This window comes from Diaphorina citri, unplaced genomic scaffold (genome assembly GCF_000475195.1).
Source record: "Diaphorina citri unplaced genomic scaffold, Diaci psyllid genome assembly version 1.1 scaffold1467, whole genome shotgun sequence".
NCBI classification, from domain to species: Eukaryota; Metazoa; Arthropoda; class Insecta; order Hemiptera; family Psyllidae; genus Diaphorina; species Diaphorina citri.
Genome location: NW_007378893.1, coordinates 1 through 24624, shown reverse-complemented (window position 1 = coordinate 24624; position 24624 = coordinate 1). Strand labels below are relative to the sequence as shown.

The following is a 24624-nucleotide window of genomic DNA, read 5'->3' as shown; positions in this document are numbered from 1 at the left end:
AATTTCATGTTGTTAATGGTGCCACCACAGATAAATTATTAATTTTTCTTGTGTTGTGCACTCAGGTATTTAAAAGACGTGTTGATATTTATTATGTTGTTGTACATATTTAGCACAAGTATAACATCATTGGAAACTCACGCGGGACGGAGAGCTACCACACTCTTGTATTACGTACCGACATTTTGGAATTTCGTACACAAAAGGTACCTACCCGTTTTGAATAAGATTTCTCTTGGGCCGTTGCCGATGATGGCAATATGTAGGTATGTACACAAATTAAAGAAATAAATTACACGGACCAAGATGGGTATTTGAATAGACGATGAATACCTACCCCAATGATAGCGGCTAGCCACATCATGATTAATTGTTCCAACAAATATTAGAAAACCTTTATATGGGGTTAGTCCGGTTAGTCGTAAGAATTGGAGGCCTGAATGGCCGTTCCATCTTTCAATTGTTTAGATTAGACTTTCTTTAGATTTCGTACACAAAAGGTACCTACCCGTTTTGAATAAGATTTCTCTTGGGCCGTTGCCGATGATGGCAATATGTAGGTATGTACACAAATTGAAGAAATAAATTACACGGACCAAGATGGGTATTTGAATAGACGATGAATACCTACCCCAATGATAGCGGCTAGCCACATCATGATTAATTGTTCCAACAAATATTAGAAAACCTTTATATGGGGTTAGTCCGGTTAGTCGTAAGAATTGGAGGCCTGAATGGCCGTTCCATCTTTCAATTGTTTAGATTAGACTTTCTTTAGATTATAACTTTCCGTTGTACTGTTATGTTAGTCATGCAATATCTATTAATTCAATTAATTGATAGCGAGCAAATGGCAAGCAAGCGTTCCAGGGTATAACATTCGTATCTGGCATAACCGTACTTCGGGTTATCACAATACTGAGATTATTCCACGATTTTGTTAGTCATGCAATATCTATTAATTCAATTAATTGATAGCGAGCAAATGGCAAGCGAGCGTTCCAGGGTATAACATTCGTATCTGGTGTTAGTCATGCAATATCTATTAATTCAATTAATTGATAGCGAGCAAATGGCAAGCGAGCGTTCCAGGGTATAACATTCGTATCTGGCATAACCGTACTTCGGGTTCAACACATTTTAATCTAAATAAGGATCTAGGATTACGTTCAATTCTAAACTGATTCCCGATGGTAAGCCTCGATCTGAGTTGTATCGACTGCATATTAGAAGTTCAAAATTTGTTCAAAGCATAAGAAATTTTCCGCTTGAATGGCTTTAGTCACGAGAAAGCAAGAATTACTTTCAACCCCGTATAGTTATTATACAATTTCCAACATAGGGAGGTAGATACACAGAGGAATGCAATTTATTTCAACGTGAAATATTTTAGCAATCCATCTCGTTAGTCGAAACGTGTTTTAGAGGTTTTTCATTCGAACTAACAAAAATCTAGGTAGGTAGGCATACATAATCTAGCTCTAGCTACATAGATTAAATTTGTTTTCTGCCAATTTAAAATCAATTTACTATATTTTTTTCATTTATATTATTTTTTATGTGTGGTTTGAATAATATTAAAAAGCACAGCATTTCAACATGTTTATGTAACCAACTGAAATACCTACCTACATGTAGATTTTCGAGTTTTCCCTTAAAATTTTCCAAGAGGAAATTCTCAAAATATACATAAAATCTGGACTGAAAGTCTCATATTCTTGGATTTAAATAACATTTAATAAACTTCATGTGAACTAAATAGGTACCTACAAATAAGGATCTAGGATTACGTTCAATTCTAAACTGATTCCCGATGGTAAGCCTCGATCTGAGTTGTATCGACTGCATATTAGAAGTTTAAAATTTGTTCAAAGCATAAGAAATTTTCCGCTTGAATGGCATTAGTCACGAGAAAGCAAGAATTACTTTCAACCCCGTATAGTTATTATACAATTTCCAACATAGGGAGGTGGATACACAGAGGAATGCAATTTATTTCAACGTGAAATATTTTAGCAATCCATCTCGTTAGTCGAAACGTGTTTTAGAGGTTTTTCATTCGAACTAACAAAAATCTAGGTAGGTAGGTAGGCATACATAATCTAGCTACATATGTAGATTAAATTTCTGTTTTCTGCCAATTCAAAATCAATTTACTATATTTTTTTCATTTATATTATTTTTTATGTGTGGTTTGAATAATATTAAAAAGCACAGCATTTCAACATGTTTATGTAACCAACTGAAATACCTACCAACATACATGTAGATTTTCGAGTTTTCCCTTAAAATTTTCCAAGAGGAACTTCTCAAAATATACATAAAATCTGGACTGAAAGTCTCATATTCTTGGATTTAAATAACATTTAATAAACTTCATGTGAAATAAATAGGTAACTGTACTCCAAATGGGGAGAACATATTTCATTTGGTAGGTAGGCTACCTAGGTAGTACCATTTATTTTGAAGAGAGAGAAACAGAGAGATGTAACAGGAGTAAAAGCTAGGATAAAACTAAACTATGCTACCTAGGTAGTACCATTTATTTTGAAGAGAGAGAAACAGAGAGATGTAACAGGAGTAAAAGCTAGGATAAAACTAAACTAAAGCTTCGGACAAGCTTACAGTCCAAATCCAAACAGGTACCTCTATAGCCGCTTTCACTTACGTAACATAACGGTTAAAATTTTAAACCGGAAAGAAAAAAATAAAAGCTGCAAAATGAAAGTTTTTATCTACAAAATATATTTTTCTCCCTTCTGAAAATTCTACGGGAAATTGGGGAGCATGTGGAAAGAGTAGAGTAGAGAGTGTGGGGACACATGACCATCCCATTAAGTGGCGGATTAAGCTCCCGTGGGGACTCTGCATTTTCTTCCTTCCCTTGGGAAATGAAATGTTCTAGGTACTTCATATGTCATTCAATTTCCCTCTTAGGAGTCAGGAATCAATGTCCTGGTTTGTCACATTCGGAAGACTCCAAACTTTGTGTCCTCAATCGGTGACTTCAGCGCGACGGATAAACTCAGTCCTAACACTTTCCGCGTGTCGGCAGGATCTATGATACCGTCATCCCATAACCTGAAAGAAATTATTGTGTATATAAGACCTTATTTCTTTATTTTTACACACATGCAAAGTTTACTTGACAAAAAAAAAAAGGCGTTCAACTTCTAATTAAATTAAAAGTATAATCCCTCTATCTACATAAATTTTTTTAAAAAAAAAAAAAAAAAAAAAAAAAAAAAAAAAAAAAAAGACGTTCAACTTCTAATTAAATTAAAAGTATAATCCCTCTATCTACATATCTACGAGTATGTCTACAGCGCGAATACGTTGTCTCTATTTCTGCGGTTCCATTACCGTTACACTATATCTATCTGCCTATCCCGATTCTTAGCTGAAAAGTACCATTGGGGGTACTTATATAGGAACAAAAGGAAGATATTTTTATAGTTGCATTAAAATAAACCATTCTCATTATTATTACGAGTATGTCTACAGCGCGAAGATGTTGTCTCTATTTCTGCGGTTCCATTACCGTTACACTATATCTATCTGCCTATCCCGATTCTTAGTTGTTCAATCAACTTATCCATTACGTTTTACGTCAATCCCTATCTGTTTGAATCTTACATATCCCCTATCTGTTGTATTTTCATAGGTATTGTCTTACCTGGCCGTCGCATAGTAGCAGTCTGACTCCTGGTCAAATTTCTTAATGATCGGACTTTTCAACTTAGTCTCGTCCTCTTCAGTCCAAGGTTTTCCAACACGCCGTCTATTCTCCCGGGTCACTTGAGCCAGAACGCCGGCTGCCTGGGCCCCGCCCATGACGGCTATCTTGGAGTTGGGCCAGGTGAATAGAAATCGAGGCCTAGGGAATTGAAGAATGTTAAGACCAATCACGTACATACTTCGAACATAGTTTGGACTTTTAAAAAATCGGAAAGTTTTTAGTCCTTAAACGCGATAAAAGGCAATATGTGTGTTCTTTAGGACAATATGTGTGTTCTTTAGGACAATATGTGTGTATTTTAGGGCAATATGTGTGTATTTTATGGCAATACCTATGTGTGTTTAGATTAAGGAGCGCGGTAGCGCTCCGCCCCCCCAAGTCAAGAAAGTTTGACCGCGCTACTAGAGATATTATACGCGATTGATAATACAGTATTATTAATCCACTATTTCAAATACTCACGAATAAGGTCGTCCACACATGCCATAGTTCCCAGCGCCATAAGATCCTCCTATGATGAGAGTTATCTTGGGTACTTTGGCACATGCTACTGCTGTCACCATTTTGGCACCATTCTTGGCAATGCCGCCCATTTCGGCGTCTTTACCCACCATGAACCCTGAAGAAAAATTACCACCGTCCGGAGTAAATTTAATTAATAATAGAAAATGGTGGGTTTCAACTTTTCACTTTTCAGCCCGTGGGTGCCTATCTTTCACGAGTTTCCTATTTCTGCTCCCTGTTCTTTCCGTCATATCTAGGAATAATTTCTTCAGTTTTGCGAACTCATCTCAGCCGTACTTAGCCCCCAAACAAACCTCAAAGTACGACTGAACTTTCACAATAAAGATACTCATAATGTTCAAGCGTGTTTATTTTACCTACCTACTAAGTTCGGAAAGCAAACTCATGATTCCATTAAAACTTGGTAAACACTAAATTAAGTCAAAAATCGAACGTCCTGTCCTTACCCCTCTGTCTCTCTGATGAACTTAGCAGGGTGGTGGAAAATCTCTTGTGGCCCTTTGAAACATTCCCTCTTAATTAAGAATTAATTAATCCTGGTGTATCCTAGTCTGGGAGGAGGGATAATTGAACAAAGATTAGAAGATTTATAGAAGAGCTTGTAGAGGAAGAGAAGGAGAGAAGTGAATAAAGAAGAGTAGACGAAGAGAGGTAAGACAATAAAGAGGGAGGAAAGGAGTATGGGAAAGAAAACGGGTAGAAGGAAGAGTTGTAACTTATAAAAGAAAGCAAAGTAGTATGGAGAGCGGAAGAAAACGAAGACAATAGAGATAGGAATATATTCAATCTTCAATATAATCATATTCTCATCACACCATACCATAGCAGTTAAATAGAGTCGATAGCGTGTCGACCGTATTATTATTATCATCCTGCTGTTTTCCATATAGGCACAAGAATAGGCTATACGAGAATACGAATAAATAAAGGCATATACGTATGTAGAGTGATAAAATATTTATTTGGCCTTAAATATAAATTAATATAGGGACATTAATTTCCTTGTCCTCAAGTAAAGGGTAGGACCATGATACCAAGCAAAGGAAGGAGGAGGAGGAGGAGGAGAAAAATATTTATTTGGCCTTAAATATAAATTAATATAGGGACATTAATTTCCTTGTCCTCAAGTAAAGGGTAGGACCATGATACCAAGCGAAGGGAGGAGGAGGAGGAGGAGGAAGATTAAAGGGAAGAGGAAGAGGAGGAAAATAATAATCCCATCGATGTATTTTCGAGCCTCTTGCATTATTTGAGCAGCACGCTACGCCATTTACGAGTCAGGGTCTTTTTCAGCCCAACAGGGCCCCGAGGCGAACTCCAACAATAGACCCTTCCTAATAACATTTTTCTTACAAACAATAATCCAAGGTACTCGTCTCACGGGCTTGCTTCATTTTGGCTCCTCTACTATGGGATAGGCTCCGAAAATTTGGAGCCGGAAGGCCGGATGACAATCCCTGTCAACGGACCTGTTCACAAGTGGGCAAAAACCAGGGACGTAGACAGAAAGGTAATTGTTTTTTAATTGTTTGTACCTTTTTTCCTTCCCCGGTGTAATTTACGAATCAATATACGGATTCTGTACGTTTAACTGAGGCTCCGTTTTGCATAGCATATTGCAAGAAATAGGAAGGTACAAAAATCTAGGTTCTGACTCTTTACTCTCATAGGAAAGGGAAAATCTGGAGGTAAAAGGACATTCAAGATCGATGTAATTTACGAATCAATATACGGATTCTGTACGTTTAACTGAGGCTCCGTTTTGCATAGCATATTGCAAGAAATCATAGGAAAGGGAAAATCTGGAGGTGAAAGGACTTATCAGATAAACATGTGACAGAATTGGAAAAGGAGGCTTAGTAATGCTTATAAATGTCCACAAGAAATGTGAAGTTGTTCAAGCATTCAAGATATATCCATTAACATACCTGTTATATTTTGAATAAAAATCAATGGAATCTTCCTCTGACAGCACAATTCAATGAAATGACTACCCTGAAAGCAAAAAACATGGAAAGTTTAAATATTTTGAATAAAAATCAATGGAATCTTCCTCTGACAGCACAATTCAATGAAATGACTACCCTGAAAGCAAAAAACATGGAAAGTTTGGAAATAAGGGACCCCATTTGATTTTTTGATATTTCCAATCTACTCCAGAATATTTAGAACGTGGGGATATTTAAAACGAACACAGAGGATAGGATAATACAGAAATCTAATGAAATTTTTCCTTCTCTTCTTTGATTTGAAAGTCATTCTAATAGATAATAAATAAATAGTTAGGTAGCTTATACCAGATAAATGAAGTTTTGTATCAAAGCTCAGTTAAGACTGTTACAGGATTTGGAAGCTTAGCGACCAATGGCATTTCTCATTAGGAGAAAAGTAAAATTCTATAGTACCTACCCAAGATGTTTGTGTTTGTTTAAAATAATTCCGTTTCAAACGGGAAGTAACCACTAAAAATTCAAAGGTATAAGACAAGATAAAGATCAAGAGTAGAGAAGTATGAAGAGATCTAAATAAATTAAAGCGTCTTTGTTGGATTGGCTGAATTGCTTTGAAGATTTTTCTTGGTTTCTTTAATCTCTTTATGAAACTCACTCCTACTCAACTAACTAACATACCTGTTATATTTTGAATAAAAATCAATGGAATCTTCCTCTGACAGCACAATTCAATGAAATGACTACCCTGAAAGAAAAAAACATGAAAAGTTTGGAAATAAGGGACCCCATTTGATTTTTCGATATTTCCAATCTACTCCAGAATATTTAGAACGTGGGGCTAAACTGTAAAATTTCAAGATAACCAACCTTTAGATTTCTTTAATCTCTTTATGAAACTCACTCCTACCCAACTAACTAACTAACAAGAGTCTGTTTCTGTAGGATGATTTTAGAATAATACAGAGGTATACGAGTATAACCTTTAGTGCAGATTCAGAAAACAGAACTCCGTTGTTGGCAACAATGCCACATTTGATTCCGTAAATGTTCGCGAATGCTGTTACTAATGATTCTCCATACAAAGGCTTGAACTCGGAAAATTTGGACCCGTCAAAGTCCAGGAACAAAGTAGGTATGTACCTACCGTATAGCTTGCTCAACTTCGAGCTATGGTTAATTTGGGTATAAAATATACATTCACGTTCTCAGGTACCTATAAGAATAGTAGGTACCTACGAATACATAAGGGTATGTAACTAAACATGTAGGTAACTACTTATTTTCAATTTTGCGAACTCATCTCAGCCGTACTTAGCCCCCAAACAAACCTGTATCTGAAAATATAAGGAAAATATCCAACTGCAATGATTATCTGAAAATATAAGGAAAATATCCAACTGCAATGATTATCTGAAAATACAAGGAAAATATCAAACTGCAATGATTATTTTCCTTAAATTTAAGGAAGGTTGTAGGTAAACGTCTTTATGTTAATTGTCACGTACCTACTTGAGATGTAGGTAATAGGTTAAATTTAAACTATGTACATTCACCAAAGTTCAGATTTTTTCAAGGTTTCATCTAACTTGCCAAAATCCAAATTCACCTTGTCAGACATAACCTTGTCAAGTTCACGAACATCTAACTTGCCAAAATCCAAATTCCCCTTGTCAAACATAACCTTGTCAATTTCACAAAAAAAAAAAAAAAAAAAAAAAAAATGGTCTAAATATTGCCTAATATACTTGTTGTCGATTTCGGGACGATAAGACCTTAGCAGTTACAGTTCCTTCTGTCAAACCTGTTTTAAAAAAAGTTAATAATAAAATTAATATTTGTAGTTGGCACTCTATTGGAGTATTTTTTTCTAAAGATATATCTACCAGGTCTTATTGGAAGCTTCTTTTCAAAAAAAAAAAAAAAAAAAAAAAAAAAAAAAATGGTCTAAATATTGCCTAATATACTTGTTGTCGATTTCGGGACGATAAGACCTTAGTAGTTACAGTTCCTTCTGTCAAACCTGTTTTTAAAAAAGTTAATAATAAAATTAAATTTTGTATTGGAGTATTTTTTTCAAAAGGTATACGAGTATCTACCAGGTCTTATTGGAAGCATCTTTTTGAGCTTCGGTAAAACTGTCTCAACTTCTACATACAACTCAAACCCTCATTACCTCCTTGACATCAAAGCTCTTCTTGAGATCAGTTCCCACTATGCCATATAACTCCTCGGCGGGGTACAAAGGCTCTTCAAAGTCTGGACAGAGATCGCTCAAACTATTTCGACTTAAAGACGTCTTGAAAATATCTCGTGTCAGGTCTAAAGCATGGTGGTCAATTACCTCCTTGACATCAAAGCTCTTCTTGAGATCAGTTCCCACTATGCCATATAACTCCTCGGCGGGGTACAAAGGCTCTTCAAAGTGTGGACAGAGATCGCTCAAACTATTTCGACTTAAAGACGTCTTGAAAATATCTCGTGTCAGGTCTAAAGCATGGTGGTCGTTCAACGCGTAATGATCTGTGACTCCTGACGTCCTGTGACAAAGGAGGGACCAGTAAGGCGCTGGGTATTTTTCAGGCGTGGGTAACACTAAACTCACTAAAGAATGTCAGCCCAAAGCAATCACCTTAGATAGGGCTGATTGAGAAGCTGATGAAAAACGCTGACCCCGTCTGTACACGGGAAAAGGTGAAAAAAAAAGGAGAAGATAAATTTGATGATTATTACACTGTGTGTTGGTAGAAAAAGTATTTCATACTTACCGACAGTGTAAGTCAGCTCCTCCCAATTCTTCAGCGGACACTACTTCTCCCGTAGCGGCTTGTACTAAAGGTGGTCCAGCCAGATAGATAGTACCCTGGTTCTTTACAATAATGGATTGGTCCGACATGGCGGGAACATAGGCCCCTCCAGCCGTGCACAAACCAAGGACTACGGCAATCTACGCACGCACCATAAAAAAAAAGAAAAAAAAAATAAAGTTAGCTATTTTTTTGATTAATATTAAGTATTAAATTCCATTTCATGTTGTAATTAAATTCTAATTCCATTTTTTGTGAGTAGGTAGTTGGTATAGGTAGTTATGAAATAGATTGTCCGCATAACATGCATTTTTTTCTTCTCAAGATATCTACTTTATTTATTTTAATTTCATACAATCCTTAGTCAGTAGGTATTCTCTTACGGCACTCTTCTCAATTTTATTTGGGGTCAGCGGCGTCAGCGTTATCTTTTTTTATTCTACCCCTCCATACTCTGCTGTGTATTTTGATTAATATTAAGTATTAAATTCCATTTCATGTTGTAATTAAATTCTAATTCCATTTTTTGTGAGTAGGTAGTTGGTATAGGTATAGTTATGAAATAGATTGTCCGCATAACATGCCTTTTTTTCTTCTCAAGATATCTACTTTATTTATTTTAATTTCATACAATCCTTAGTCAGTAGGTATTCTCTTACGGCACTCTTCTCAATTTTATTTGGGGTCAGCGGCGTCAGCGTTATCTTTTTTTATCCTACCCCTCCATACTCTGCTGTGTAGGTAGGTACATACAATTTACTAAGCGGAAATGTTATATTCTTGGTACTTATGTTCCGAAGCCGGGGGTGCGTTAGTATCTTGGATGAAAATATGAAGAAAATTAAAATGGGTCGTTGAAAACTATAGATTTCCAAGAAAAAATGGCTTTTGGCTATTTAAAAAAAAACGTTAGATATTAGATAAGTTTTTTTTCTAATCTAAATTCGCGAATTACAAATCACAAGTTAGTAACAAGAGCTCGAAGTTTCTTAATGCTTTTTTCTCGTCTTTTTATTTTAGTATATTTAAAACGAACACAGAGGATAGGATAATACAGAAATCTAATGAAATTTTTCCTTCTCTTCTTTGATTTGAAAGTCATTCTAATATATAATAAATAAATAGTTAGGTAGCTTATACCAGATAAATGAAGTTTTGTATCAAAGCTCAGTTAAGACTGTTATAGGATTTGGAAGCTTAGCGACCAATGGCATTTCTCATTAGGAGAAAAGTAAAATACTATAGTACCTACCCAAGATGTTTGTGTTTGTTTAAAATAATTCCGTTTCAAACGGGAAGTAACCACTAAAAATTCAAAGGTATAAGACAAGATAAAGATCAAGAGTAGAGAAGTATGAAGAGATCGCTCCGAAAATTTGGAGCCGGAAGGCCGGATGACAATCCCTGTCAACGGACCTGTTCACAAGTGGGCAAAAACCAGGGACAAATGTCAGTAAAGCAATCACCTTAGATAGGGCTGATTGAGAAGCTGATGAAAAACGCTGACCCCGTCTGTACACGGGAAAAGGTGAATAATAATTCCGTTTCAAACGGGAAGTAACCACTAAAAATTCAAAGGTATAAGACAAGATAAAGATCAAGAGTAGAGAAGTATGAAGAGACCTACATAAATAAATTAAAGCGTCTTTGTTGGATTGGCTGAATTGCTTTGAAGATTTTTCTTGGTTTCTTTAATCTCTTTATGAAACTCACTCCTACCCAACTAACTAACTAACAAGAGTCTGTTTCTGTAGGATGATTTTAGAATAATACATAGGTATACGAGTATGTACATATCTACCTAGGTACAAAGTCCAGGAACAAAGTAGGTATGTACCTACCGTATAGCTTGCTCAACTTCGAGCTATGGTTAATTTGGGTATAAAATATACATTCATTGTAGGATGATTTTAGAATAATACATAGGTATACGAGTATGTACATATCTACCTAGGTACAAAGTCCAGGAACAAAGTAGGTATGTACATACCGTATAGCTTGCTCAACTTCGAGCTATGGTTAATTTGGGTATAAAATATACATTCACGTTCTCAGATACCTATAAGAATAGTAGGTACCTACGAATACATAAGGGTATGTAAATAAACATGTAGGTAACTACTTATTTTCAGTTTTGCGAACTCATCTCAGCCGTACTTAGCCCCCAAACAAACCTCAAAGTACATAGGAAATAGTAAGGGAAGAATGGTAAGGAGAAAGAGAAAATAGAAAGAAAATCAGAATAAAGAATCTGAATATTTCCTTTCATATACATACATACGTATGTAACAGTCTTATAACATGTATTGTCTTTTTTACTATCTTATTTTTTTCCCTCTCAGATCAGATAGGAATAAAGTTGTTAGATTATAAATTTATAACCCATTCCCTTGTCATTCTTTATGCAACGATAGGTAATTTGTAAGTTCAAAGTAAACCTGAGAAGAGTATTCTAAAATGATAAAAAGCTCGAAGTTGTACAAGTACCCATGACAGATAAAGTACCCACCTAATACGATAGCACTATGGATGACTTTTGTTCGTGCCACTACTACATGTACAATAAGCTTTAAGTACACTGCCACCTATAAGCTTTAACCTCACTCCGTCCAATTTCCTCTCTTCGATTTCTTCCTCCAGCGAGAATTTATTCCAGAGAAGTTTTATTCGATAGATATTATTTTGAGTTTCCTTTAACTATCTTATCTCAGGCTCGGTATTAGGTAGATACATATCCAATACTGGACCTACTGGCTAGGAGAGGGGAGGATTCATTAGAAGACACCAACCTACAAAGAGAAAGATTCCTAATGGGCCCCAAATCCCCAAAAGGCCTGCATATTATAATATCTAGATGGATGTCTCTATAACTTTATAAAGGTCCATATTGAAACATATTTTCCAAATTATGAACATGTATGTCTACAATTAGTTCCTATATTCCTTCATCAACATTGTTTTCTTTCTCTACCACTGCCACTTCGTTTCAATTCATGTACGGCTAACATGGCTTTTGAAATAGGCATTTGCTGTCTGTAAGTACAATGAACTATTCTGAGGAAATTGAAAACCAAGCTATTAAGACACATGATGATAAATTTATATAAAAAAAAAATCGAGACTCCAGCGCATTTAATTCCTCAGCAGCACCATAGTAATGGATTTTTTCTCCCTCAACATTAATAATAAATAATAATAAATGTTCTCACATATAATATTTCGTAAAACTGAATTATAAACTGACATGATGTCGGGAGAGAGTGAGAGGGAGGAAGAGCGTGTGTGGGAGAGATAGAGAGGGAGGGTTAGTGTGTGAGAGAGAGGGAGAGAACTCTTGGCAAAAGACAGCATGATGAAAAGCAGAAACCATTAACTAGGAAATAGTAAGGGAAGAATGGTAAGGAGAAAGAGAAAATAGAAAGAAAATCAGAATAAAGAATCTGAATATTTCCTTTCATATACGTATGTAACAGTACTTTCTTTTTTTTTCTCAATCTTATTTTTTTCCCTCTCAGATCAGATACGAATAAAATTGTTAGATTATAAATTTATAACCTTTTTTTACCCCTCATTGGTACGCAGTACGTACTTACCATGGAAACAATTTGTTCCACTTACCTGAAATTGGGAGGATTTGGTATTTATCTTCGAATAAATGCAAAACCCCCCCCCCCCCCCCACACTACTATGCCAATGTATAATGTCCGAACTGAAATCAAATCTTGGCACTCTACGTATGAATGACCGAACGAAGTGATTTCTCTTTTTTGGATTCCATTGGGTGGGAAGGGGGCATAGGGGCCTATTTTCAAAGTGTGTGTGTGGGGGGGGGACTACATACCTAAAACATTGGGACATTGAGCTTTTTTTTACCCCCATTCCCTTGTCATTCTTTATGCAACGATAGGTAATTTGTAAGTTCAAAGTAAACCTGAGAAGAGTATTCTAAAATGATAAAAAGCTGGAAGTTGTACAAGTACCCATGACAGATAAAGTACCCACCTAATACGATAGATTGGTATTTATCTTCGAATAAAATCGGCAGCATGTTGACAGCAGGATTTTCTTGAGCTTCATTCTGATGGACTGACAGGTGACAACTTATGGATGTAAGATACTAATATTATCTAGCTTATACCTCATACAATGGGGGAACAGAAAATCATTATGGATCCTAGGTAGTAGCGGCAACTGAAGGAAAAGGCAGTAGAACTTTAGTATTAAATCTGAAAGGATAAAAGTCAAATTATCAATCTGAAAGGATAAAAGTCAAATTATCAACCTGAAAGGATAAAAGTCAAATTATTAACTTTTCGTAGTAGAACTTTAGTATTAAATCTGAAAGGATAAAAGTCAAATTATCAATCTGAAAGGATAAAAGTCAAATTATCAATCCGAAAGGATAAAAGTCAAATTATCAACCTGAAAGGATAAAAGTCAAATTATCAATCTGAAACAGGATAAAAGTCAAATTATCAACTTTTCGTTTACATTGCATACATAGACCTACTATGAAAATATCTCATACGTAGATGGTAACTTCTTACCATGGAAACAATTTGTTCCACTTACCTGAAATTGGGAGGATTTGGTATTTATTTTCGAATAAAATCGGCAGCATGTTGACAGCAGAATTTTCTTGAGCTTCATTCTGATGGACTGACAGGTGACAACTTATGGATGTAAGATACTAATATTATCTAACTGATGGACTGACAGGTGACAACTTATGGATTTAAGATACTAATATTAGAAGATATGACCCAATTGAGAGAAACATCAAGTCATCTCTCAGTCTCTCACTCGAAAGCAAAACATTTCAAATTAAAAGCACAATTGGAAGTGGGCCAAACTATTTACTATTATCGAAATGACCCAATTAGAGAAACATCAAGTCATCTCTCAGTCTCTCACTCGAAAGCAAAACATTTCAAATTAAAAGCACAATTGGAAGTAGGCCAAACTATTTACTATCTGATGGACTGACAGGTGACAACTTATGGATTTAAGATACTAATATTAGAAGATATGACCCAATTGAGAGAAACATCAAGTCATCTCTTAGTCTCTCACTCGAAAGCAAAACATTTCAAATTAAAAGCACAATTGGAAGTGGGCCAAACTATTTACTATTATTATTGACAGCACAATTGAAAAGTGTTTAAAAAATAGAGAAAAAAACTACGTAGGTAGGTCTGACTGAAAGGATAAAAGTCAAATTATCAATCTGAAAGGATAAAAGTCAAATTATCAACATACGATAGCACTATGGATGACTTTTGTTCGTGCCACTACTACATGTACAATAAGCTCTAAGTACACTGCCACCTATAAGCTTTAACCTCACTCCGTCCAATTTCCTCTCTTCGATTTCTTCCTCCAGCGAGAATTTATTCCAGAGAAGTTTTATTCGATAGATATTATTTTGAGTTTCCTTTAACTATCTTATCTCAGGCTCGGTATTAGGTAGATACATATCCAATACTGGACCTACTGACTAGGAGAGGGGAGGATTCATTAGACCAACGTACAAAGAGAAAGATTTCTAATGGGCCCCAAATCCCCAAAAGGCCTGCATAATATTATAATATCTAGATGGATGTCTCTATAACTTTATAAAGGTCCGTATTGAAACATATTTTCCAAATTATGCACATGTATGTCTACAATTAGTTCCTATATTCCTGTACAAAGCTTATCTCAGGCTCGGTATTAGGTAGATACATATCCAATACTGGACCTACTGGCTAGGAGAGGGGAGGATTCATTAGAAGACACCAACGTACAAAGAGAAAGATTTCTAATGGGCCCCAAATCCCCAAAAGGCCTGCAAATTATAATATCTAGATGGATGTCTCTATAACTTTATAAAGGTCCATATTGAAACATATTTTCCAAATTATACACAGGTATGTCTACAATTAGTTCCTATATTCTTGTACAAATAACAGGTCTCATAATTCCCATATCCCCCTATAGTCTTGTTCTATTTCGGGTCCTGCTGCTCTTCCTTCTTCTAACCCACTTCCATACAACGAGCATACAATAGGAAATAGAAAAATAGAAAGTAAAAAAAAGTACGAAAGTAGGTAAAATATTACTGAGAGATATGGGTCCTGCTGCTCTTCCTTCTTCTAACCCACTTCCATACAACGAGCATACAATAGGAAATAGAAAAATAGAAAGTAAAAAAAAAGTAAGAAAGTAGGTAAAATATTACTGAGAGATATTTTTTTTCTCCTTTTTTTTATTAAATCCTTTCGAAACTTTTTTTTAGTAGGTACATTTTTCTCCCTCTGTTTTGTTAGAGACAGATTTATTTTAAAATCCTTTCGAAACTTTTTTTTAGTAGGTACATTTTTCTCCCTCTGTTTTGTTAGAGACAGATTTATTTTACCTTCTTTGTGTGACGTGGCAATCCCAAGTCCCCAGGGTCCAGGGTTGGCTCGGACATTACATTTCCCTAATGTCTTGCACGCGGCAGAGCCGGATTCAATGCCCATTTTTGCCTAAGTACCAAACCTTCGCGGGTCACAAAAATGGTCTGGCGGGCCTCATGTGACCCGCGGGCCCCTAGTTGGAAACCCCTGGTATAGGTTATACCTAGTAGTTATAGCGTAGGCACTTGATAGTAGGTATAAGGATGACGTACATATATCTACTCGTACCTATGAGGCAAGGCTTTTTTACGAACTTTTCATGAAATCTATGTAGGAGTGTGAATTCCTTTAAGTAGTACGTGCCTAGGGTGGTACCTATATCTTACAGACGTATCTCCATCGGCACGGCACACCCTCAAAAATCCTTAGTAAAGGGTCAAAAGTACACAGGCAATATGTGCTGTTAATATACTCTTTTCCGTCGATCATCTCCGAATAAAATCGTTGATTTGGTATATGTAATATGTATTTCGCCATATGGCTTCCAAAAAGGATATCTGGAGCAAGATAATGGAATAAAGTCTGTATGGATTTTTGGACGACTACTTCAATGAATAAGAAGGATGCATCCAACCCTTTGCGGGCTCTTTATAACAGCTGAGTTAAGCTGATGCACTTTGAAAAAAGAACACACAATAGGAAAGGTCTGGGAAAATTGAAAAAGGAGAAAGAAAAGCTAGTGCATAATATTCTTTTTTTTTGTAAAGAGGTTTGACTGAGGGAACTGTAACTGCTAAGGTCTTATCGTCCCGAAATCGAAGAGATAAGGAAGATAGGATAGGAGAAAGCCAGCCGTTCCGAGAACGAACATTATAGTTATACCATCAGGATAAAATCCGCCCCGGGCGATGTACTTTAAAAAAAATTTTTAAAAAAAAAAAAAAAAAAAAAAAGAGGTTTGACAGAGGGAACTGCAACTGCTAAGGTCTTATCGTCCCGAAATCGAAGAGAGAAGGAAGATAGGATAGGAGAAAGCCAACCGTTCCGAGAAAGAACATTATACCATCAGGATAAAATCCGCCCCGGGCGGGAATCGAACCCGCGGCCTAACGCTTACAAGGCGGACGCACTACCAACTAAGCTAACTAGACTGGCTATAATATTCTTTTCCTCGCAATACATTATAGAAAATGTCGAAAATCCCGTAGCTATAGCTAGGTTTTATATTAAAATTGTATAGACTGAGCATGTCTGCCGTTCACGCTTGAATAATACCTTATTTATCATACAAGGATGAGACTGAAAGGTCCCTTTATCCCCACTGTCTAAACAAGGTCTTAGAATGATATTTCATGTAATCATGTGTACCTCTATACTCTATGTAGATGTCAAAACAAGGAGGATAAACAGAGATGAAAAGAAATTTTTTACGAACTTTTCATGAAATCTATGTAGGAGTGTGAATTCCTTTAAGTAGTACGTGCCTAGGGTGGTACCTATATCTTACAGACATGTATTTATAAGTACGTATCTCCATCGGCACGGCACACCCTCAAAAATCCTTAGTAAAGGGTCAAAAGTACACAGGTAATATGTGCTGTTAATATACTCTTTTCCGTCGATCATCTCCGAATAAAATCGTTGGCTTCCAAAAAGTATATCTGGAGCAAGATAATGGAATAAAGTCTGAATGGATTTTTGGACGACTACTTCAATGAATAAGAAGGACATGTAATCATGTGTACCTCTATGTAGATGTCAAAACAAGGAGGATAAACAGAGATGAAAAGAAAGAGGAGGAGGAGTACAAGGATGAGACTGAAAGGTCCCTTTATCCCCACTGTCTAAACAAGGTCTTAGAATGATATTTCATGTAATCATGTGTACCTCTATGTAGATGTCAAAACAAGGAGGATAAACAGAGATGAAAAGAAAGAGGAGGAGGAGGAGGAGGAGGAGGAGAAGAGAGAGATTGGCCTGGGATCCCAGCAGGGGAAAAGAAGGATATTAGAGAAAGGTAAAGAAAGATGGTGTGTGAGAGAGAGGATAAAGTTTAATTATAAACCAAGTAGGTAGTACCTATACCTGCATAATACAATTTCTTATTCACATTTCTCTCTTTTCTCTTCTTTAATTCTCATTTTCTTCTCCGAAAGAAAAAGAGAAGAGGAGATGAAGAAAGAAGAATAAGATGTTGGAAAAACGCGTCACTTAGATGAACTTTTCCGTCGATCATCTCCGAATAAAATCGTTGATTTGGTATATGTAATATGTATTTCGCCATATGGCTTCCAAAAAGGATATCTGGACCTGGAGCAAGATAATGGAATAAAGTCTGAATGGATTTTTGGACGACTACTTCAATGAATAAGAAAGATGCATCCAACCCTTTGCGAGCTCTTTATAACAGCTGAGTTAAGCTGATGCACTTTGAAAAAAGAACACACAATAGGAAAGGTCTGGGAAAATTGAAAAAGGAGAAAGAAAAAGAGAAGAGGAGATGAAGAAAGAAGAATAAGATGTTGGAAAAACGCGTCACTTAGATGAACAAAAAAAGAGAAGAGGAGATGAAGAAAGAAGAATAAGATGTTGGAAAAACGCGTCACTTAGATGAACAATTCATGTAGAAAAAGAGAAGAGGAGATGAAGAAAGAAGAATAAGATGTTGGAAAAACGCGTCACTTAGATGAACAATTCATGTAGGTAGGTACTACAACTTTGCGGGCTCTTTATAACAGCTGAGTTAAGCTGATGCACTTTGAAAAAAGAACACACAATAGGAAAGGTCTGGGAAAATTGAAAAAAATGTTCTTATCTTAACGTAGCTATCTTGTTCTCGCTTTCTTCTCTATTCTTCACTTCCTATACTTTCGTTCCCTTTGTCTATCTTTTTCACAAGTCAAGTAACATTTAACAACGGGATCATATCTTCGAATTTCTTTTGTCTTCGTTTTTCTTGCAAAGTTTTCTTTTATTCTTGAATCTTGATTCGTCATAAGGCACTGATGTGTGGAAGACGATAGTGAAAATTGCAATATGTAGGTAGGTAGCTTACTTACCTAGGTTGTAGGTACATAATGTGAAATTCTGACAAAGAGACTGAAATGTTTACTCTTTTCAATATGGTAATTTATTGTTTCCAAACTAATACAGCTACTCGTAAATACCTAAATACTGCTATTTTCGCAGATAGCGACCTAGCGCTCAAAATCTCACAAAGCAGGCTGGCGAAAAGAGATTTCATTAGACCGAGGGTATCTAGTCTTTAAAAGAATCATTTAGATTTTTTTCTTTATGATTAGCTAAATTTAATTAAAATTGAAATCATTCAACGCAATTAATTCTCATCTGACTAACGATTTCTCCATAATAGCTTTCTTCTTTCCACCAAACCTCAGACCTTTGTTTCAATGGAAAACAATTTTATTTTAGATCCTCTTTGTCTTGAAATTTGCATTACCGTCAGCAGGAAGTTTTTCTAGCGGATTTCCATCTTTGTGTTGGGATTATGCTATGTCCGTCCGTTAACTTTAATAGATTTACGCCCCTCTATACCGCGTTCATGCAATGATCTGTATTTTAATGGATTCCTCCCCAAAAGCTCAACTTCTTTGTTTAACGACGAACAATTTTAGTTTCGACTTTAATGTTGTCCCAAAGTTAATATTTTTTTCCTGTCACCCATCAAGGCCACACGTTCAACGTGCAGCACAAATTGTTTTACAGTTTTTTTTTTTTAACTAAAATACCTATTCAGTTAATGGCTTAACATAGGTGACGCTAAAACCGGTCTTAAAATAACGACTGAAGTGTTATCTAAAACTTTCTCGCTTTGAGTTCATTTGTGTGAGAAAATGTGAAAAAAAATCCCCCAAAAACTAGTTTTTTTGGTTTTTTGGCTTTATGGTTTTCTGGACAAAATTTGCACCACCATTTTCGTGTTCGCTTTGAGTTCATAGGTCGTCGCGACAAATTTCGAGATCAGAGCTCATTTGTGTGAGAAAATGTGAAAAAAATCCACAAAAACCAGTTTTTTTGGTTTTTTGGCTTTATGGTTCTCTGGACAAAATTTGCACCACCATTTTCGTGTTCCTGGTATAAAGGCCTTCAATTTGATATATACGTATACTTAGGTCGACTAGGTTTGGATAAGTCCTTCTATGGGGACAGACTCAAGATCAGCATGGTAAGTCACACAAAAAATACTTTACTAATTTCAGCAAAAATCTTCTCTTAACGCGCGAAGAAGAAGAAAAAAAAATCGTCACAAACTTTTACACCCAAAAATTTCCTCAGAGATGTGAGCAGTATGGGAGAAGTTTTCAACATTATGTTTGTTGTGTGACTTTGACTTTCCATTTCACTCCTCTCATTTTCAGTGTCTCAGCTCCACCATTAACATTTAATAGATATGACACTGTGGTTGTGATATCCCCTGCTAAAACTTTACCAGAAGTTGAAGAAGATACAATTTATTATGTTTGTTGTGTGACTTTGACTTTCCATTTCACTCCTCTCATTTTCAGTGTCTCAGCTCCACCATTAACATTTAATAGATATGACATTATTGACACTGTGGTTGTGATATCCCCTGCTAAAACTTTACCAGAAGTTGAAGAAGATACAATTCATGTAGGTATTTACCTATGAGTTATGAAAGTTTTCAACGATCAAAGTTAGAAAGCGAAATTAAACGGACAAATGCTGGGCAAATGTGAACAACTTTCCATTTCAACCATTACTTCCACACAGTAAATTTATGGAAAATCCAGAAAGCTTAGAGATCTTCGGCATTCCCGCTGGTTTTGGACAGTTCAGAGAGTGAAAGTTTTCAACGATCAAAGTTAGAAAGCGAAATTAAACGGACAAATGCTGGGAAAATGTAAACAACTTTCCATTTCAACCATTACCTACACACAGTAAATTTATGAAAAATCCAAAAAGCTTAGATCTTCGGCATTCCCGCGGGTTTTGGACAGTTCAGAGAGGGGGGAGTAGATTCGAAAAACAAGGCACCGATAATATCTCATTTCCCCCCGCTGATCCCAAATGGGAACAAATATATTTGGCGTCAGTGGTAAGTTTGTTATGACTCATTTCTGATTTTACCTTTCCCCAAAAAATCGACCAAAAATTAATCTGGGCACAAATTAAATATAATTTCACCTGTACGTAGGGGAGTGGTGAAATATCCACCAGAAAGCTCAAGTGTCCTATACCTATAGTCATCGTTTTGTTCCTTAACACTTCCTTGTAGGTATTATAATTTGAAGAGACATCACGAGTCAAAGCTGCGAAATTTCACATTGGGCACGTTCTTATTAAATCAATACTTCCTACCATCCTACCTACATACTTAATAAATACCCGTGGACCTTGAAGCTTCTAATATTATCATCTTTGACAAGCTTAGAGTAGCGTCTCTCAAAGAATGTGTGTATAGAAGTTGAAAATCGGAGAACCGGGAAATCGCATGACCGGACAAATGATCTTATTGGTGGAACAGCAGTGAGAGAGGAATGGTAACCCGGCGCGCGGCGCTCTGTAAGCTAAAGAACCAAACATTTTTAAATCACCGAGCGGACTGCTAAGCTTTTATCGCCACGAAAGCAAAGAGGAAAGGAAGACAGGATAGGAGAAAGCTAGCCGGTCCGGGAAAGTTAGAAAGCGAAATTAAACGGACAAATGCTGGGAAAATGTAAACAACTTTCCATTTCAACCATTACTTACACACAGTAAATTTATGGAAAGTCCAGAAAGCTTAGAGATCTTCGGCATTCCCGCTGGTTTTGGACAGTTCAGAGAGGGGGGGGAGTAGATTCGAAAAACAAGGCACCGATAATATCTCATTTTCCCCCACTGATGACTCATTTCTGATTTTACCTTTCCCCAAAAAATCGACCAAAAATTAATCTGGGCACAAATTAAATATAATTTCACCTGTACGTAGGGGAGTGGTGAAATATCCACCAGAAAGCTCAAGTGTCCTATACCTATAGTCATCGTTTTGTTCCTTAACACTTCCTTGTAGGTATTATAATTTGAAGAGACATCACGAGTCAAAGCTGCGAAATTTCACATTGGGCACGTTCTTAATAAATCAATACTTCCTACCTACATACTTAATAAATACCCGTGGACCTTGAAGCTTCTAATATTATCATCTTTGACAAGCTTAGAGTAGCGTCTCTCAAAGAATGTGTGTATAGAAGTTGAAAATCGGAGAACCGGGAAATCGCATGACCGGACAAATGATCTTATTGGTGGAACAGCAGTGAGAGAGGAATGGTAACCCGGCGCGCGGCGCTCTGTAAGCTAAAGAACCAAACATTTTTAAATCACCGAGCGGACTGCTAAGCTTTTATCGCCACGAAAGCAAAGAGGAAAGGAAGACAGGATAGGAGAAAGCTAGCCGGTCCGGGAACGATATGTTTAGGATAAAATCCGGCCCAGGCAGAAATTCAACCCACAACCTAGCGCTTACAAGGCGCCCTACCCTCCAAGCTAATCAGACTGGCAACAACATCCTTTTTTTTAAATGGTCCGGGAACGATATGTTTAGGATAAAATCCGGCCCAGGCAGAAATTCAACCCACAACCTAGCGCTTACAAGGCGCCCTACCCTCCAGGCTAACCCGACTGGCACAACATCCTTTCTCAAACATTAGATATTCCACAAAAGCTACACTGAACATTGTCAAAATCAGTAGATATAAGGTATACAAACTGACCCTTGTCCTCCAAAGTTCGAAATGAGAGGCCATGCCCAAGGGAATTGTAAACAGTGGTGTTCCACAAAAGATAAAATGCTTAAGCAACAACGCCTTTATGATTTCTCCTATCCTGTCTTCCTTCTCTCTTCGATTTCGGGACGATAAGACCCTAGCAGTTACAGTTCCCTCTATCAAACCTATTTAAAAAAAAAGGATGTTGATACCCTTAGCCCTTAAACCATAACAATTAGAAATGAACCTGAGGGGAGTAATGGAGTTTGGGGCAAGTTGGAAAGTTCATTTTTTTTTCTTTTAATTTTCAACAAGCTGAACCATGTCGTCGTGATTTTGCTGAGGAAGAACACGAAAAGTATTGTTATAGCACTAGCTGTTAAGAGAGAAGGAAGACAGGATAGGAGAAAGCCAGCCGGTCCGAGGACGAATCTTATCTGTTCAGGACAAAATCCGACCCAGGCGGGAATCGAACCCGCAACCTAGCGCTTACAAGGCAGACGCTCTACTCTTCAGGCTAACCCGACTGGCACAACATCCTTTCTCAAACATTAGATATTCCACAAAAGCTACACTGAACATTGTCAAAATCAGTAGATATAAATTTTCAACAAGCTGAACCATGTCGTCGTGATTTTGCTGAGGAAGAACACGAAAAGTATTGTTATAGCACTAGCTGTTTGCCCCGAATAGAAGCTTCACTACGGCGAAAACCAAGCGTACTGGGAGGTGCGCGAACGTCAAGAGTTGGAAGCGCCGCCCGGAATGCAGTGCAGTTCCGTAACTTGTAGTTTTTTTCTGGAATCTGTAGGTCGACAATGTAGACCATTTTAAAGGGGGGGAGGTCCATTTTTATCACCATTCTTCCATCTTTTTTCTGTGTATTTTTACCGTCTCCCGTGGCTGTTCTACTACCTAACCTCTTCTGGGCTTTCAACATAGCAACGAGTGTCCATGAAAAAGTAAGTCTAATTCATCAACATTGTTTTCTTTCTCTACCACTGCCACTTCGTTTCAATTCATGTACGGCTAACATGGCTTTTGAAATAGGCATTTGCTGACTGTAAGTACAATGATCTATTCTGAGGAAAAACCAAGCTATTAAGACACATGATGATAAATTTATAAAAAAAAAATCGAGACTCCAACGCATTTAATTCCTCAGCAGCATCATAGTAATGGATTTTTTCTCCCTCAACATTAATAAGTAGACCATTTTAAAGGGGGGGAGGTCCATTTTTATCACCATTCTTCCATCTTTTTTCTGTGTATTTTTACCGTCTCCCGTGGCTGTTTTACTACCTAACCTCTTCTGGGCTTTCAACATAGCAACGAGTGTCCATGAAAAAGTAAGTCTAATTCATCAAAATTGTTTTCTTTCTCTACCACTACCACTTCGTTTCAATTCATGTACGGCTAACATGGCTTTTGAAATAGGCATCTGCTGTCTGTGAGTACAATAATCTATTCTGAGGAAATTGAAAACCAAGCTATTAAGACACATGATAATAAATTTATAATAAAAAAATGGAGACTCCAACGCATTTAATTCCTCAGCAGCACCATAGTAATGGATTTTTTCTCCCTCAACATTAATAATAATAAATGGTCTCACATATAATATTTCGTAAAACTGAATTATAAACTGACATGATGTCGGGAGAGAGTGAGGAAGAGCGTTTGTGGGAGAGATAGAGAGGGAAAGAGTGTGAGAGAGATAGAGAGGGAGGGTTAGTGTGTGAGAGAGATAGAGAGGGAGAGAACTCTTGGCAAAAGACAGCATGATGAAAAGCAGAAAACATTAACAGCTATGCAATGATCTGTATTTTAATGGATTCCTCCCCAAAAGCTCAACTTCTTTGTTTAACGACGAACAATTTTAGTTTCGACTTTAATGGTAAGATGGTTTTATTTTGTGAAAAAGTTATGGGTTTCACTTCTGTTAGTTAACTCGTAATATACAGGATGGGTTAGGATTCTAAGCGTTTACATGAATACAGGGTGTTTCTATAACGTACCAGATATCTGAGCGAAAGTGAATGACTTGGAAAAAATAGCACCTACCTTAGATGAGTTTACTATTCCTACAAGGAGAAAAGGTAAATTACTTAACTGTAGAAAAAAAATGTACCTTTGATCTTACCTGTGTACCACGAGGTTAAGTTTGATTTAGACGTCAAAGTCAAGATCAGCATGGTAAGTCACACAAAAAATACTTTACTAATTTCAGCAAAAATCTTCTCTTAACGCGCGAAGAAGAAGAAAAAAAATCGTCACAAACTTTTACACCCAAAAATTTCCTCAGAGATGTGAGCAGTATGGGAGAAGTTTTCAACATTATGTTTGTTGTGTGACTTTGACTTTCCATTTCACTCCTCTCATTTTCAGTGTCTCAGCTCCACCATTAACATTTAATAGATAAAAAACTGTGGTTGTGATATCCCCTGCTAAAACTTTACCAGAAGTTGAAGAAGATACAATTCATGTAGGTATTTACCT

The 24624-nt window shown here is 36.6% G+C and overlaps 1 protein-coding gene and 1 long non-coding RNA gene across 4 annotated transcripts; one reads left to right on the top strand and one right to left on the bottom strand.

The window, feature by feature from the left end:
* The first annotated feature begins 1781 nt into the window (after positions 1-1781).
* On the top strand, positions 1782-3077 carry LOC113470256. The gene is made up of 2 exons (XR_003393374.1): positions 1782-2448; positions 2533-3077. It is a non-coding gene; the product is annotated as an uncharacterized LOC113470256 (long non-coding RNA).
* Positions 2853-13685, bottom strand: LOC103516028 (probable methylcrotonoyl-CoA carboxylase beta chain, mitochondrial). Of its 3 annotated transcripts, XM_026828548.1 has the most exons (8): positions 13593-13685; positions 8982-9160; positions 8558-8753; positions 7197-7367; positions 6895-6961; positions 4202-4358; positions 3677-3877; positions 2853-3081 (listed from the first exon to the last, which is right to left on the bottom strand). In XM_026828548.1, the coding sequence occupies exons 1-8, from the start codon at positions 13668-13670 to the stop codon at positions 2964-2966; spliced, it is 1167 nt and encodes a 388-aa protein (XP_026684349.1). In that variant the 5' UTR covers positions 13671-13685; the 3' UTR covers positions 2853-2963. The 3 variants fall into 3 exon arrangements, with proteins under 3 accessions (XP_026684349.1, XP_026684347.1, XP_026684348.1); XM_026828546.1 differs by lacking the exons at positions 8558-8753; positions 8982-9160; positions 13593-13685 and adding exons at positions 7624-7626; positions 8381-8533 and having other exon boundaries at positions 7197-7331; XM_026828547.1 differs by lacking the exons at positions 6895-6961; positions 8558-8753; positions 8982-9160; positions 13593-13685 and adding exons at positions 6193-6259; positions 7624-7626; positions 8381-8520 and having other exon boundaries at positions 7197-7331.
* Positions 13686-24624: the final 10939 nt, after the last annotated feature.

What these genes read in the sequence shown, in the direction of transcription:
- LOC103516028 (XM_026828548.1), bottom strand. Translation starts at nt 13,670, where the DNA reads ATGAAGCTCAAGAAAATTCTGCTGTCAACATGCTGCCGATTTTATTCG. An exon ending in CCAAATCCTCCCAATTTCAG is followed by an intron (nt 9,161 to 13,592) that starts GTAAGTGGAACA and finishes GTGCGTGCGTAG; the next exon opens with ATTGCCGTAGTCCTTGGTTT. An exon ending in TTTTATTCAAAATATAACAG is followed by an intron (nt 4,359 to 6,894) that starts GTATGTTAGTTA and finishes ATTTTTCTTCAG; the next exon opens with GGTTCATGGTGGGTAAAGAC.